This window comes from Callospermophilus lateralis, chromosome 16 (genome assembly GCF_048772815.1).
Source record: "Callospermophilus lateralis isolate mCalLat2 chromosome 16, mCalLat2.hap1, whole genome shotgun sequence".
NCBI lineage: Eukaryota > Metazoa > Chordata > Mammalia > Rodentia > Sciuridae > Callospermophilus > Callospermophilus lateralis.
Window position 1 is genome coordinate 80,847,068 of NC_135320.1, and position 17,638 is coordinate 80,864,705.

Sequence of the window (17,638 nt, forward strand, 5' to 3'; positions counted from 1 at the left end):
ATTTCCAATTTTCAAGAAACTCTCTATTATTTCAGTAAGGAACTGTTACCTTTTTACCCCCACCCCCCTTTTCAATTGGTGTGTTATAGCGGTACCTATGATAGGATTTGTTACGTATTTGTACCTGCTCACAATATAACAACACAATTTGGCCAGTATCACTCCCCAGCACTTCTTTTCTCCCTCACCTTATCCTACTCTCTGGTCCCTTTCCTCTAGCCCTATTGATCTTCCTTTGCTTTTTATGAGATCACTCTCCATCTTTTTCTTTTTCCTCTCTAGCTTTCACATATTAGAGAAATCACGTGACCCTTGACCTGCTAAGTTTGGCTTATTTCACGTAACATAATGCTCTCAATTCCATCCATTTTCCTGCAAATGACATTACTTCATTCTTCTTAATGGCTGAATAAAACTCCATTGGGTACAGGCACCACATTTTCTATATCCATTCATCTATTGGTGGATGCCTCGGCTGGTTCTATAGTCTGGCTATTGTGAATGGTGCTGCTATAAACATGGTATGTGCATATCACTATAATATCCTGGCTTTAATTCTTTAGGAGTGGTGTAGCTGGGTTACTCTACCTTTGGGAGAATGTAGTTCCTCTCAGGATCAGCATTAAACAGTGCTATATTATAAATAGGGGGAAAGAGTGGATCAGGGCTCTAGGTAAGAAGCTCTAGTGGGGCTGATGCTGTTACTGCATCTGACAACTGTGCTCTTCATCCTTTAAAGCATTTCCACAAACATTTATTGAGGGCTTATTTGCCAGTATAGAGTTTGGGTCAGTAAAAGAAGAATTTTGAAATTCACATTTCCTAACTGTGGTAGCCTCTTTGATCCCTGACTTGTTCTTTAATAGGAGTTAGACACCAAAAACCTCCTGACCTCCCATATTTATAAAAAAATGCAATGATAAAACATCTGAGCCCTGGTCTGTTTTTTTAAGGAACATATTCTCATTACATTTTGTCAATTGTGTTAGATTAATGTTTCTGTGACCCAAATGCCTGACAATAAGAACTTGAAAGATTTTTCTGGCTCATATTTTCAGAGGGCTTGGTCCATATTCGGCTGGCTCCAAGGGAAACATCAGGGTGAAAGGGCTTGGCAGAGAAGAGCTGCTCAATCTGGCAGCCAGGAAGCAGAGAGAGTAAGGGGCTGGGGAGAGCATGAGTCCTGCATCACACTCCCAACAGCCTAGCTCCTCCAACCAGGTCTTGCCTCCGAGGAGTCCATCCAGCCACTAATGAGGGCAGAGCCTTCCAATCACTGCCTAAAAGCCCCACCTCTGAACCTCGCTGCATGTGAGAACCCGGCTTTCAATACACAAGCTTGGGGAGACACTCCAGATCCCAGATACACTGTCCACAGAGCAGGCAGTGAGTGGCTGAGAATGTCTACCAGACTCATCTCATCCTCACACCGGGTCTGTCCTTCAGAGCAAGGGCACAGTCTCTTGACAGGTGTGTGGCATTTACCGTGCCAAGGGTTTCACGTGTTCGCTTAATTAGCACAACAGCCCCATCAAATTGCCCCACATTTAACAGATGAGAAACCAAGGCACAGAGAGTTAACTAACTTCATCTTAAGGTCACAGCTAGCTCTAGCAGAGCATTTGATGAAGGCCGAGCGTTTTTAAATAACCTTACTTTTCTGTACCAGGGAGGGTGGGTGCAGGGCAGCATGAAAGCAGGCTGATTTCAGACGGCAAGGCTTTTGTTTTCAACCTTCGAAATTGTAAAATCAGGATTTTCTTTCTTCTTCTTATCCCTGAACAACCAACTGCATCTACTGTAACCAAATGGATATGCTTCCTTAATTTGTGGGCTCTACATTAATGAGGTTCTTCTCTACTGACTTTTCTACTAGAATTACAGAGCTGCACAGGAAGCACTAAGAATGACACGCTGTGTGTGGGACCTCCAAGGCAGGGCTTTGAGACCATAACCCTCACAAGCTGCGAGGCCTGAGGTTTTGATCTGAAGGCTCTTTTTAAATTTAATTCTTCAATTTCATCCTCCCTTCTTCATTTATGAAACAAGTTTCTTGCCGGAGTTTCCTCTAATCTCTGTTCAACATGAAAGCAGGAGAGACTTATCTGGCAGGTCCTTAAATCCTAGGAGGCATTAACTCTCTGACACCCTTGTTATTCCAGAGGATTTGCCAAAAGAAGAAATCAAGGCTGCAATGCTTGATCTTCTCTGATACCCACATGAGAGACTGCTACACAATACCTAGCTTTAATGGAGTCACACTTTGGGAACTGAGCTCCTGAAAGTTTGGTATGTCTGAAGCAAAGCAATGTTCTGTTAATTTAAAAAAGCAATTTATTCATATATTAAGGTACCGAGGAGAATGGAGGGAAAAAACCTCACATGGAGGCAATCAGACCTGGTGTTACAAATGGAGCCAGGAGCAAGCACCTTAGACCCTCTGAGTTCTTTAGCATGGAGAGAGAAAATAAAGCTGTTTTTGCTGTGGCAATGAACTCGGGGATGCAGGACAAGTGTCCAATGCTCTGCTTCCTTGTGAGAGGTGGCCCAGGATCTGGAATTCAAATCTGGCTCCAGCACTTATTGGTTATGTGACGTTCAGACTTCTTCCCATTAAAATGGAGATGACCCACCTCCTTGTGAAGGTGTAACGAAAGGCAAATGGAAAGCGTATGTAAAGGGCTGGCACGCAGGGAATGTCTCAGACTGTTTTATTACTACACTGAAATATTGGAAGCTAGGTGTCTTATGAAGAAAAAAGGTTTATTCAGCTGACAGTTTTGGAGGCCAAAATTCAAACTGCATGGTGCCAGCTCTGGTGAATCCCCCGCTGCTGGCTACACTGCCTCCTGGTAGATTCCATTGCGGTGGCAGTGTGAGAGGGAGATCTCATGGACAGACAGGAAGCCACAGAGCAGCACAGCGGGTAGGGGATTGAATCTAGGGATGCTGTGCCATTAAGTTATATCTCCAGTCCTTTTAAATATTTTCTTTTGAGTCAGGGTCTTGGAAGGTGGCTCCATTTCCAGATCAGTCTAATATGCTATCATATTACTTACTAGGCTCACTTAGCCAGGGGCAGCCTCTTCCAACCACTTGTATTAGTTTATTGAGATGCAAGTGATATGGGTTTTCCTCTGAAATAAACTATATTGATGCTGCTAATATATAATCTTGGGATTCAAACAGTGAAAAGGAGAAGACCCTTCATCCGAATGCATAATAGTGAAAACCTCTACTCGGTGTATTATTTAAAAGGACAGATAACCTATAAGGTGTAAGCAGATGCATTTTTAAACTTACATTTTATAGAACTTGAATTTGTGAAGTTCTCTTGTAAATGTTAATGTCTTCATTTGCAATAGAAGCCTACAGGGATATTCCACAGTGACCCTGAGTTTGGAAACACTTGCTTTTTTCATATGTCCAAATACCTCTACTGGTACTGACACAGCCTTTTCCACCTGCTAGTGAACACAGCTGTGGAGAATGTTCAGCACCTGTGCCTTTGCACCTGCAGCTACCCCCACCCCACCCCGCCATGCTGTGGATGGAACCCTTGGCTTAGCATTTACTAGGCAAGTGCTCTACAGCTCAGCCCAGCTGCATTTGAACTTCATTCATGAAAGTCGATTCTGGTATTTTGTCTAAAAGAAAGAAGGGAGAGTTCCCAGGTCCCAAGGGCAGCAGGGTGAGGTGGTTGATACTGTGACAGAAAATTGGCACTACCTCAAGCTGGCGGAAGAGACACAGAACAGAAAATTATTATTAAAATAGGGGAGTAGACAGTTCAAATAGAGATTAAAATAATATTGGTTCAAGAAATAATATTAGTTCAAGTTTATCCTCGACTTCTCCTTTTCTGTTATCCAGCAGATAGACGGTAACAGCTTCCAGAGTCCTACTTTCCCTTGAGTTCCTTGAACATGCTGTTCAGCTCAGGAGCAGGGGCTCCTCTCTCCCCTTGGCAAGGCTGGCTGCTCCCCAGCTTTGGCATTAAATGCCCAGAAAGCCTCTCTGCCCACACTATCGCAGCCGCTGCGCCATCTTCTATCATGGCCTCCTGCATTCTGCCCCTACAGTCCCCACCCTTTGTTTACTCCAAGCTCCGGGAGGGCAGGGCTACGGATTCATCACTGCTTACAGGATCTAGCCCAGTGCCTGGCTTAGACAGCTACGAACAAAAACATTTCAATGAACAAAGTGTGTCCTCTTTATATTTGAGCAAACCAAAGCCTCCAAAAGCTTGAAGAGCTCACCTAAGCCTCTACAGCTTGTCAAGGGTGGAGCCTGGGTCTAACTGGCTCCACAATTTGCCCTCTTTGAAGTCACAATGTTGCTTTCTAATCCACTGACGAAAAGATTCTCTTCTCCTAATGACAATGGGGACAAAGAGGTGGGCTCAGAGAGAGTCTAGAACAGCCTCAGAGCTGTAAAGGCCAGCCATGGGCAGGAGTGAGTTCTGATCCACTCAGGGACAGGAGCGGTCCTTTGCCAGGCTCCCCTGTGCTTCCGGAGCGCTTTCAGTGCATCCTTCAACGCCCCAGCAGCTGACTGTTATCTCCAGAGCTCTGCATAGGTCCAAAAGCAATAGTCCTGGGGAGATGTCCACTGATTTGAAGAGCCCAAGGACAAGCAGAGACACATCGAATCCCTGCCTTAGCGAAATGCCCTGGGAGGTGACGGAACTGCAGTTAAGCCTAACGGGCAGAAATTAAATTTCTATGAGAAAATACTTACCCTGAACTGGCTTTGTAACGTGTCGAGGAGTAAAGGGAGTAAGGGTACAAAAGAATTCCAATAAAGCACGATTTAAAATGGAGATAGTAACACATTAGGGAAGACGACGAACAGTTCAGATAGGGAACATGCACTGAGCACAGTCCTGACCCTCTCTGCTACAATTACTCATAATCAATGAACTCATTTCACCTTTACAAATGCCCATCAATCAGGCACTGTCAAGGGCTCCCTTTTATCTAGGTGGGGAATCCTCCCCTGGGTTCAGCATCAGAGACGGAGCTCAAGCTTCAGTAGCCTGTCTCCCAGGTTCTGGAAGCAGCGGCCCCCAGCTCAGCTCACTGAGGCGATGACAACCATTGAGCTCAGGAAATACTTTTTGTGGTCCAAGCTCTCTAAAGCCTTTAAATCCATTATTTTATTTAATACTCAAGACACTGAGATCCAGGGACTACTGTTAGTCTGTTTTACAGAGCGGGGCACAAGCTCAGTAATGAAGCATGCCCTGTAAGAAGCTGAGCACACACTACTCACAGGTGGATTCCAGGGCTGTGCTTTGAATCCCCCTGTTGAGGACAATGGGCCTCCTGGCAGGTGGCCCCTCACATCATCTGCAGGTGCTCGACCTGGTCTAGGCCAGTGGGATGCCTAGTCTTTTTGACTAAATCACCAAACTTTTTTGTTGTACTTCTATGTGACATTGAAGTACTTTTAATATCATCATATCGAGAAACAAGTGACTAAGAATTTTTTTCAGTTGTTGTTGAACACAATACCTGTATTTTGTTTGTTTATTTTTATGTGGCTCATACATCCGAGGCAAGTGCTGTACTGCTGAGCTATAACCCCAGTCCCAAGGGACTAGGAATTTAATGGCTGTTATGCTGTTAATCCTCAGGGCACGTATAGGCATTTAAAAATGTAAGATATCATTTAGGCAGTCTTCAGATTCAAGAGTAAACTCCGAGAGACCTTGCAATACCCCCAGGACCAGCACTCCCCTCCCCTCCTAAAAGTCCTTGCAGCCTTCTCTATCTGAAGACGCTGACTGATTCAATGACATGGGAAGTGACTTTGTTCCAAAGTGCTGTTAGTCTTGAAAGTTTCAAAGACCTAACAACAATCTGGCATCTGAGGAGAGGCCTACAGTCTAGTAGAAAGAGCATGGGCTTTGGAACTTGTCCAGCAGTTTACAAATTACATGGTCCCAAGCGTGGTATCTCATCCATAAAATGCAGTTCCATTTAAAAAATCTTCACTGAGCACTAACTACATATTGGGCAATGTGCTAGAATTAGGAATTCACTATGAGCAAGACCAGGTTCCCACTAAGGAACCTCAGCCTAATGAGAAATGAAGGCAGGAGCGCCTATCGTGAGGACTCTCTTGAAGACCACGTGCAGGGAACACTAAGTGCTCAATAAAAGGCAGTTCTCTTTCTTTTTTCAACCCATTATCTGAAAAGCACGTTGTATTGAGGTTAATTAATTCAGGGAGTGAGGGTGTTGAAAAGCACAGCTGCCTAGGCTTTTATATAGGATTACTACAATGAAGTCAGACTATAATTCTAATACTTCATCTCTTTGATGATTTATTATATTTATACTGTTTATGTTTATACTGCTTTTAGTTAAAAAAAAAAGGAAATGCAAATAACTCAAAGGTACAGACTGGAGTAAGATGGCAGCTGAAGCTGCTTTGGGGCTTGTCAACCCCAGTGGGAACGGCAGTTCACACCAACCACCTTCACCAGGGCCAAGGGAGCCAAGTGAGACCCAGCGCCTGGCTTTAGTATAATAAAAAGAAAAGATCACTGAAGCCAGAAAGGAAAGAACTGGCAGAGTTACCTCCTCTCAACTCCATGCGGCAGCCCCAGGTCTCCTGCTTGGGGGATGAACAGGGGATTACGACTTTAGACTTCAAACCTAGTATGAGGCCCACCACAGTGAAACCCAAAGTACAGAAATCTATTAAGAATGGTTTAGTGACTTGACACAAGCTTCTTTATTCTTAAGTTTTTTCCACAGATTTGTTAATAGTTGGAATTCTGAAACAAAAGCATTTTATATTATGTTTAGAAAGTACTGGATGGGGTCGGGGTGTAGCTCAGAGGTAAAGCCCTTGTACAGCATGGATAAAACCCTGGATTTGAGCAAGGGAAAAAATGATTAAATATTAATATCAACCAGGTATGCTAGTGTAAGCCTTAATCCCAGTTACCTGGGAGGCTGAGGCAAAAGTATTGCAAGTTCAAAGCCAGCCTGGGCAACTTAGTGAAACCCTGTCTCAAAATTAAAAGTAAAACAGGGCTAGGGATGCAGCTAGGTGACAGAACACCTCTGGGTTCAGTCTTCAGTACCAAAAAGGAAAACAATAATAGTTAAGAGTAGAAAAATATACTGGATATTCACAAATAAGCTGAGATGATGATGATGATGAAAGCAAATGCAGAGATTACCACTAAATTTGATTCCTACAGTGCTGTTACGTTGAATAGTGAATAAAAACACGAAAAACAATGTATCTGTTGGTGAAATCTAGGGATGGGCTGTATGCAATTCTTTCAGGTGTACATAAGAAAGTATTTCTCCATGGAATAGTGAGTTGGGGAGATGAATCTCTCCAGGAGCAGGTATTACTCAAGTGGTCAAGTCAAAAGACACTGTGTGCCATTAATCTGAAGGTAGCCTGGTCCTCTCCCGAGTCACATTGTGTGTAGAACAATCTGCAAAGGTGACATTCACTTGGGGGGGGGGGTGTGTGGGTGTGGCCTGCAAGCTGGAGGAATTTTCAGGTGTTAAGGGCTCCTGAATTAAGGCCTCAAGTTTTCTTACAATAAAAACTCTTCTCTAGCAGCAGAGGGAATGTTAGGAACTGGAAAAGGGTCTGGGGAGTGGACAGTGAGGAGAGCAGGAGGCGAGAGAGCAGGTGTAGCAGTGTGGAGGGTGTGATCAGTGCACGATGCATGCATGTGTGGAGACAGCACAGCGAATCCCAGTAATCTGCACAATTAGGAAGTATTGATGATTATAAAGAACCAAAGGCTCTTTCCCTCACTTTTTCAAAGTCACTACATCTTTTTGCTTTCCCAGGAACTACTGGCCCTGATTTTCAAGCTAATCCTAAGTAAGCAATGGTGTCTGCAAAGTGGGGAAAACTGACTAGAGATCTTCCTATGGAGGCAGGAATGATTACAAGTGATGTAACTGGCAGCTAAAAAAGTGGCTTAAAGCCAATGGAAAGTGGGGAACAGAATAACAGAACTCAGGGAGGGAATCAGCAGTTGGGGAGGAGCCTGTTTGCCCTGGGCTGCTAAGGGGCAGGAGAGCTCCCAGTTTGTATCAGGAGGGGATTATCAACAGAGCTCAGGCTCGCCAGTGACCTGTGAGGAGCTAACAGAACAGTGAGACTGACCACTCTGTGCACACACAGCGGGCTGTCTCACTCGATACCCACATCATCTTTGAGTTAAACACTTTTCTCAAGGTCACACAGTCAATGGCAGAGCTCCCATCTGATGGATGCCACAGCCCATTCTCTCAGCCATCAAACAATGGGGTCAGTGCGATACCTGTTGTTAATTAGAAAGAATGCACATAAACTGTTGGCTTAGCCACAATAACGTCTTTTGGCAGAAAAGAAAAAGGGAGTGAGAGAGAACTCATTTATTTCCTATATTTAGCAATGTGCCCAAGGTCGTATAACTGTCAAGCAGTGCTGCTGATGCACTTCATCACTGTGCCATCTCCTGCCACACTGTTCTGTTTTCCACAGCAAGTCCACAAGAAAAGTAAACGGAAAGAACAAGGTAAGGCCACGTCGCTCTCAAATGCTTGCTGAGAGGGCCATAGCCAGGCAAATCCATGGGAAGAGTTCCCCAGCAGAAGGTCATGGAAATTAGGGGACACATTGTAAATCTGACCAAAAAAACTCACGATCTAAATAGTCAAAATAGATCAGAAACTTTCACTCTAGTATAAACTATATGGAATTAAAGATGAGAAGGTCCAAATTATCTATTTTCCACTCATGTAACTTGATGCTTAGGCCAGCACATGGGTGAATGGAACTTAGTTAACAAATGCTAAATATATGAACAACTGCTAGACAGTCTCAATGGCAACCCCTAACGGGTCCAACTCTGCAGGCGGGATTTCTGCTATCGGATGGGTGGCTGGCTAGAATGGGCATGATGGTTAAAAATCTCAGCTGGGCTGTCAGTCAGAACTCACCACAGGGTTCTTCAGGGGTCAAGGGACAGAGAGAAGGGGAACTGCTCAAGTTTCATAGAGAACTACAATCTTTAGGAAGCATGCCATCCATCATGTACTAGGCCACAAGAGGTAACAAGCATTTTCTGTGTGTCTAGGTCTGACTGAGTACCTGGCTAAAGATGGACAGAGAGCTGTAGAGAGCTCAGAGTGCAGAACAGCTGGGTTCTACAGGAAGAGAGACAACAGCAAGACCACATGGACTAATGCTGGATAGACCCAAGCTTGAATTTCTTATTCTACCAGTTACTAGCATTGTTCAGATCTAGGGTCTGGTTTCTTTATCTGTAAAAGGAAGGTTCTGATACCACAAGGGCTGAAGGTAAGTGGTACTTCCTTTCCTTGATAGAGAAATATAAACTCAGCTGTAATGAAAAATTGCCAATGCCATAAATGCCCATCCTTGTTTCTACTGTTCTGTCAGCAACAGACTGCTTATCCTAACTCAAGGGCCCCACTCGGCACAGGCTACTGCAGTTCAATCATGAATTAGTCCCCCAAACTGACGTTACTGGGTTAAATGCCACACACATTTTTAAACACACCTGGAATGAACTTTGCCATCCACGGAGTGATACATTTTCCATTAGGACACTTGCATCTTTGAGAATTAAAAATAAGTTTTTGCAGCTGGGCATGGTGGCACACAGCTGTAATACCAGTGATTCGGGAAGCTGAGACAGGAGGATCGTGAGTTCAAAGCCAGCCTCAGCAACGGCAAGGCACTAAGCAACTCAGTGAGACCCTGTCACTAAATAAAATACAAAAAAGGGCTGGTGAAGTGGCTCAGTGGCTGAGGTACAACCCCCCACCCCATTTTTTTTTTTGCTAGTTTAAAAAGGCAAAACAGAACTTGTTTCACTGTGCACTCTTGCGGCCAGCATGACTGAACATCTCTAAACACATCATTCCTACATTACTTTTCTATGCAAAGAACATCCTCTATCAACTTTATAATGCAGGAACTAGGCTTTTTAGAACAGCCGATGGTATTTCCAAAGATAAGATTATAAGATCAAACAATACCCAATTCAGGTTGAGGAAACCAAAAAAAAAAAAAAAAAAAAAAAAAGGTTTCTGGGGGTGACACAGAAGGACATAGGCTACCACGGGACAAGATAATAAGAGAATATCCTAAATGATCTGACCCAAATCCACACATAACGACATGTGGGCAAAACCTCAGTGTGGTTACATCACCTCAGGAGCTTTCTGGTTCAGGAGGCTGAAAGTGTAACAAATAGGCAGAAAAACCACAGACACACTTACAGTTGCGTGTGAGATGGTCAGAATTCCATTCTTGACGGTGCACTTCCTCCTTTGCCACACTTTCCGGATCCTAGGAAGCAAGCCCAACAGAACTGTAAACAGTGTCTGAGTCATCTGGGACATACAGTCATATGGTATGATGAACAAGAATTACAAAAAAACCCACTCCAAAATTAAAAAATCCTGACCCCCCTTAAGTTACATAAATCAGAAAATTCTGATTGCCTTTTATACCCCAGCTAGAGGGTAATTCAGACAGGTAGGCATAACAAAGATGCTCATTACAACACTGTTTTTGATGGTGAAATGAGAAATAGAAATTACAGAAATTTAATAGCAGGAGAATGAAAAATTAATTACTGTTACAATATAGGTAAAAATACTATTCTCTGGAAAGGGGGCCCAGACCTATATTAGGCATTATGTTAGTAATGCTTATAACCATATCTGTCAATCTTTTACCAAAAGGCTCTATTAATTGATTAATTCTACAATTAGATGAATTTTAAAAAAGTTATGAAGTCTGTCATGCAGGAGAAGAACGGGGGTGAGGCTGCCTTAGATGTAGGAAAACGAGCTGAGGGTCCAAGGCACAAGATGATCTAGTTTTGGTGACTCGTACACCTCCCCTTCAGGGGTCTTCCAGTGCTAAAATGATGCCAGAGCCCCTGGAAAGAGAACTGTTCCTGATTCATACAGGAGTCAACTGTGGTCAAACCATCTGAAGGAGTTGTGATACACATTTTGAAAAAAAATTGATGATGCTGAAGATGGAAACCTCCAAAGAGAACTAATTTCAACTTGGAGTTTCCTGTGAAGCTCCAGGTGAGATTAAGAGGCTGAGTGTCGGGCAGAGCTGTGCACGTGCAGCAGGTGCAGCTTTGCTGCTTGGGACCACTTCCCCAGGGGAGGCAGAAATGGGCAGGGAATAGGATTCCCTGGCCTGGGAGAGGGTTGTGCAGGCCTTCTGTTGCCATGGAAACAAATGACACCAGAGAGGACCATTCTATCTTTCCCAGGTCTTTAAAATTGTAACTTGCATTTTCTTTTCCATCATAAATTAATACTCTAAGGAAATTGCCAAAACAGAAATTGAAAACCAACACAGATAACACTGTGGTCTTATATATGTAACTACCAGAAGTATAGTTTGTTCCAGAGCATGATAAGAATTTGACTCCATTTGACTAGATGTAAACTGAACACAATGCTCAAAATGCTAGTCTCCTCAGGAGATAGTTTAGAACCACCAATTGAGAACTATCCTCAAATCACAGCTAAATCACAAACTTTCTTTTGCAAGTACTAACTAGGATATTAGCGCTAATATCTATCAAATGAAAATGCCTGAATTTGGTTTATGGTTCCAGCTATCTATAAGTGGTTCTGATCTTGTTCTACTCTCACAGAAGCTTGTGAAGATGGGAGAGGCAGTCCCTATACATTAAGCCAAAGCCAGCACCATCCTTCCTAGGAACACATTTCAAAATACCAAACCACCAACTCGTCAAACTACTCACCTTGGGTAAACTCTCCCTGCTCAGTTTACTTATTTTATTTAGTTAAGCTTTTATACATCAGTTTTTCTTATGTGTATTAAGGAATCATAAAATAAATATCCATATTCTCTTGCACAGCTAATGAAGCTGAGGAAAGTAACACAAAAGCACTGACCTTTCTGGCCCAGAGACTGCTAATGAGGCATTGCAGATCGCCAGGAGGAGGAGAGTATTAAGATATGCCCCTGCACAACTGAGAACAGCAGCTCCTGATCTTTGTAAATCTTCTACAGCTCTTTTCTATTAAAAAGGAGCCTTGCACGACTCACTGTGTATCAATGTTGATGCTGGATCATTTGGGCTTTGGATCCCATGTCATTGGTTAGCATAATCCCAGCAAAGCTGTCACCTAACTCATGTTACTTCACCTCTTAGGGACTCATTTTCCTTGCCTGTATCATGAAGATAATAATGCCCTCCTTCTGGAATTATGTTGAGAAAATATATATAAAACAATTGCTCCCATGCCTCTTAATAAAAGCCTCTAGACCATAAAGTTTTAAATTATTAGACATTTTAGATTGGTTTTCAAATTGTGTAACAATCCTTAAGAAACAAGAAACATTTTAAAATTGGGGTCAGAAATTACTAATGCAAATGACCCTTAGGAGAAAATCACAACATATCACTGGTTACTATTAGCAAATGTATTTGTCTTCAGGTATAGGCACTACAGTATCTTCTTCCACAGAAGTAACCACCAGGAACTCTGGGTTATTGCGATTCACCTGGGCTGCTGGAGCAATTATTAGGAGTTCGGACCACTTGACTTCCAACCTCCCAACTCTAAGATGCAACAGCCCTTCCCTTATCTCTTGCCAACAGACTGCAGCAGGGTGAGAGTGAAAGCCATCTCTCACCTACCTTTTACCCCCTAGCACCAGCAGACTGCCTCACACACTAGAGTGCTTTCTGTATGCCTACGAAATGTATGAAGGTACATGGAAGGGTGAGTAGGCTAGTTTGTTTTGGGTGTGCCAAGAGTGGTTGACAGCAGTAATGGCCACTTTGAAATATGAAGGGGAGACTCCTGATGTGAAGTCAGATAGCAGGTTCAAATCTGGCCCTTGTAATTGCTGTCTGTATGATCTCAATCACAGAGATGACTGCGGGTCTCTGGCAGTAGGGTAGGCACTCAGCAGATGCTCACAAAAGAGCATTTTAGGGTCTAGACTAAACAATACTGATGAAAAGACTGATCTTCCTGGGACATGCAGATGTTAACCACTCAGAAATAGGCAACTCTAATTTCCAGAAAATCATGGTGATTTCAGGTGACAGTGCTTAAAAATTTGATTATTTTATACTTCTGCTTTGAAAGAAATGTAATAATATATTGTTGCCTTTTTCTTTCTTTAGAATGTAAGAACTTTCTTTTGCTCAATGCTATATATTTCAGGTTCCTTGAGTCCTAGACACAGAGGATTCTCAAAAGATACTTGTTGAAACCATGAACAGAATGAGCATAAAGACAACAACACCAGAAATTTGTAAGAGAAATGGCTGCAATTTCAATAAACAAAACCAATAAAACACCTATAGCTTAGATAAGGCCAAGAACATATACCCACAAACAGTCAGAAAACAAGGAGCTTTCTTTTAAAAATGGATGCCAATTAGTAAAGGAAATGATTTAAGAGTCTAGTTAAGCACTTACTGCTAAATAGGATCATTTGTTCAAGCAACAAAGGCCAGTGTGGCAGGACCAGGGACAAAGAGGAACAAGGAGGCTGATGAGAAACACCAGGCAAGACACTCTGTATGCAAAGGGAAGTCACTGGAGCAATGTAAGCGAATGAATGACCTGGTGTGCTGGATGTGTAAAAGACCATTCTGGGCTAGGTGTGGTGGTGCACAACTCTAATATCAGTGACCTGGAAGGCTGAGGCAGGAGGGTGACACATTTGAGGTCAGCCTCAGCAACTTAGTGAGACCCTGTCTCAAAAATAAGAAGGACTGGGGACATAGCTCAGTGATAAACTGGCCCTGGGATAAATTCCCTGCACCAAAACCAACCAACCGAAAAAAAAAAAAAAAAAAAAAAAAAAAAAAAAAGACCAGACCAGACCACTCTGAGAGCTGTTAGAGGGGAGTTGGCGAGGGAGAAGACAGTGACAGAGTCCAGTTAGAAGGTGGCACCAACAGTCCAGGAGAGATGTTAGTGGACCATCTCTGGGCAGCAGAGACGGCTAGAGGTGCATTATATTTAGAGTTAGAATGGAAGGGCTTTTGTCAGATTGGCTGTAACAGAGAAGGTCAAGGTGACCCCCCAGGTTGGGATTTGAATGCCCAGGTTCACCTCCCAGGCAGAGAACAATACAATAACTAAAAGTAGAGAGGAGGGCCTCTCACTTCTTGCCTTCCTAAAAGTACAGGTTACAAATGACAGATGCCATTTGGAGGGGCCACAAAACTACTACTGCTTTTTTTTTTTTTTTTAAAGACAGCAGGTTAAATCTCAGACTTATGTGAAGAAAGTCAGTGCATTAGAAAACATTTAAGTGTGTTTTCCAATTTGAGAGGCTAGAAAAAATTGCTAGTTAACAGCCCTTAGTAAATATGCCGATCACACCCTGGGACACCAGGCCCATACACACCCGTCGCTCTTCTTCAGCAGGTAACCCTTCTTCTCACTGCCGTATTCCTTATTGCCCTGGAGCTGATGCATGCTGTACCCTCCTTGCCGGCTCTGGGAATCCTAGAAAAATAGAAGCCACTAATTAAGCTAAAGCTGGAGACAATTTTCAAATCCTCGACTCTATCCTGCCATTGAGTCTTTGCCCATTAGTCTAAGAATTATGAAGCTTTGAGAGTTGTGAGGTCTTTGCCTTGGTTTTAGAGGAGGAAAAGGGCAGGAAAACATTTGCCAGTCACAAAGCCAGTCTGAAGAAGGGCTGGGCCTGGGTCTCCTGTTTCTAGTTCAGAGCCCAGCTCTACTCTGAAGTGAGTTCAAACACACACAGGGTGTTGGTGGGCTACCAGACGACTCAACCCAGTTTACACAAACAGCAGAAGTAAGCACAGGAAGCAATGGAAAGACAGGTGGACCACAAAACAAACCCGTGCAACCCATGGGGGCATGCCATTGGTGCCTCACCACAGTTTCCAAGGACTATGTGGCCAAGTGGCCACTACGTTGTGAAAGCCTAAGAAACAAGTGAACCATATTGGACTGTAGCATGACAACATGGGTGTCTAGACATGGAAGTAGGACAATACATTCTCACAGGAAGTATGGACTTACTCTCCTAGACTTCGATCAGGAAGGGCAAAAGCAGAGAGAGAAAAGGAAGAATGTTGGAAAATACAGTTAATTTTGTTGAAAATGTTGACACTCACAACATTTCATATAATGCACAAAGAGAACATTGCTGTAAGAATAATACCAGAAAACATGAACGTGTACCTTTGGAATCATGATAACCCTTGGGTGATGGGACAGTAAATATCTTATACCTATAGGGTTCTGCTGGGCCATGTTGAGTGACAGCAGAAACACAGCAGAATGGAAGAACATGAGGTACAGGTTACCAAGATGCAGTGTTGACAAGCTTCAATGCGTGTGGTCAGGGAATCAATAACTCAGTGAAACTCAAAATTATTTACTTAGTAAACTTCAGAAGAGCCATAGATTGTAAGAGTTCAAATAAAGAGAGCTGAGTGCATCCAGTTTATAAGAGACACCTAAAATGTGATGGTGCTGCGGGAAGCTCAACCAGCCGCACTGGTTATCTCTTGATGGATGTGCACAACACACCTCAAGGCCAAGGTGGCTTCTTTCAGACATTCAGTCTTCTGGGTCAAACAGTGTGTGATCAGTGAGGCAAACTAGTGGGAGGAAAATTTCTATGACAGTGCGCCTTTGTGAGGCTATTCCAGTTGTGATAAATTCTGTGTTCAAACCTAAAAGCCTGGACAGAGGGCTTGAGGGCCAACAGAGGATGCAGCCTGACGTGCAGGTGGACGCTCACACTCTGACTACATTGCTGTCCTGCTCTCTTGTCAAGTAGCTAGAACCAACTATATACACCAGGGAAGCTGACTGATGTTAAAGAGGTCACAGATTCAAGTCACTTTCTTACTCTTGAGTAATTTCTCTAACAATCCAGATTCCTTTCATGTAACTAGACAATTTTAACATGGGCAAGGGTGGGGCATGGAGTGAAATCTGGCAATCTCTTGTGAAACTCTCCTAAATGTTTACCTTTAAACAGGGTCAGAGCCTTGAATTGCACAGTAACTGAGCTCACGGACTCCTCCCTGGTAGGCATTCCCATGCTTTCTGGATGGAGACAGGATTGAGGGACTGGACCACATGCCAGACAGGTAGAGGAGAGACCCTGCCCTCCCAGTGCCTCCGGCTACAGTCCCTAGGAACAGTTGGGGCAATTTTCTCTTCTTTTTTAAAAATATTTTTTTTTTAGCATTGATGGACCTTCATTTTATTCATTTATTTTTATGTGGTGCTGAGGATCAAACCCAATACCTCACACATGCTAGGTGAGTGCTCTACCACTGAGCCACAACCCCAGCCCTGGGACAATTTTCTTGAGGGAGGCATTATAACCTGACAAAGAAAAATTAGGACTGAAAATCAGCTCAGGTAGCAGGGAACTGAGGCCCGGGACAAAATAAGGGCAGGGATTAGTGAAATCCACAAAACTCTCTGCTTTACTCCAGTGAAATCACATGAGAATTATAACTACTGATTTAAAGTCAGGGACCTCCCTTGTCTCCCAGAAACATTAAAACAAAATCTAAAATCTCCTTGGATATCTTCTTAAAACCGTCTCTAAACTTGACTCATTTGATAGCCTTTAAAATACAAGTCTAAGTTTTAAAAATAAAAGTACTCATACATTTTTCTAAACATGGATTCAGATGAATGATGTATGAAAATTATTATAATCTTTAAACTTGGTGTGAAAATATTCCTTACATATAATTTATTATTTGCCCACATAAACTTTAAATTCTAAATAACAAGTGCTTGAGTTGAATGGGTTTGCTGTACATCAGGCAAACATATTTCTAAGGGTAAACAAAATGCCTTATTCTAGGCTTTGATTTTATTAAACTGAACAGAAAGAAGCAATATGTGGCAAAAGTCAAGCATCAGTAATACCAAAATGACTATTAGTGAGTTTCATGGCTTAACAAAGTTCTATCAATTATCATTTGTGCACGTGGAGAAATGATGGCCTTTCAGGTGGCTTAGCAGAGTACTATAAATAAATGAAAAGGATTTTCTCTTCTGAGAAAGTAGGTACTGGAAAATCATCAACACAATCATATAAAAACACAAATGAAGAAATAGATCCCGAATTCATTCATAGCATAACAGAAGTTAAGTACATATTCAGAAAAGAGAAGTGCAAATGGAAAACTCATTTGGGCAAATATATGTAATATTAAAAATAAAAAATGAACTTGAATCCTTGGGGAAATTTCATGATGTGAGGCAGGAAATGTAAACTATAGAATGAAACTGCCCTATTATTTTTAGCTCAATTTCCTATCCTCTTATTAGTAGTGCAGACAAATCACTTTCTTACCTGAAACCGTATTAACATAAAATCTATTATTAAGGACTATAATCTCAATCTCTTTAAACTGCAAGCCATTACACCATACTCACTGATTTAATGGGGGTTTATAAATGTTTCTGGTATTCAATTCAAAACCAAACTTCTACTGCTTCAATTTTCAATTAAGTGTGTGGATGGGTGGGCAAAGATTCCTTCTGTTTTGTCTTACTAAATGCTTATAAGTAGTTCTGGGGTGCCCAGCAATGTGCCA

The 17,638-nt window shown here is 42.5% G+C and overlaps 1 protein-coding gene across 5 annotated transcripts in view; it reads right to left on the reverse strand.

Moving 5' to 3' along the window:
* Positions 1-17,638, reverse strand: part of Asap1 (ArfGAP with SH3 domain, ankyrin repeat and PH domain 1) — a 341,517-nt gene that overhangs the window by 58,931 nt on the left and 264,948 nt on the right. For all 5 annotated transcript variants that reach the window (XM_076836260.2, XM_076836257.2, XM_076836258.2 and 2 more), the window contains exons 12-13: positions 14,437-14,537; positions 10,281-10,350 (exon numbers count right to left, since the gene is read on the reverse strand). In XM_076836260.2, the coding sequence (XP_076692375.1) occupies positions 10,281-10,350; positions 14,437-14,537 (171 nt within the window). The remainder of the gene's footprint in view (positions 1-10,280; positions 10,351-14,436; positions 14,538-17,638) is intronic.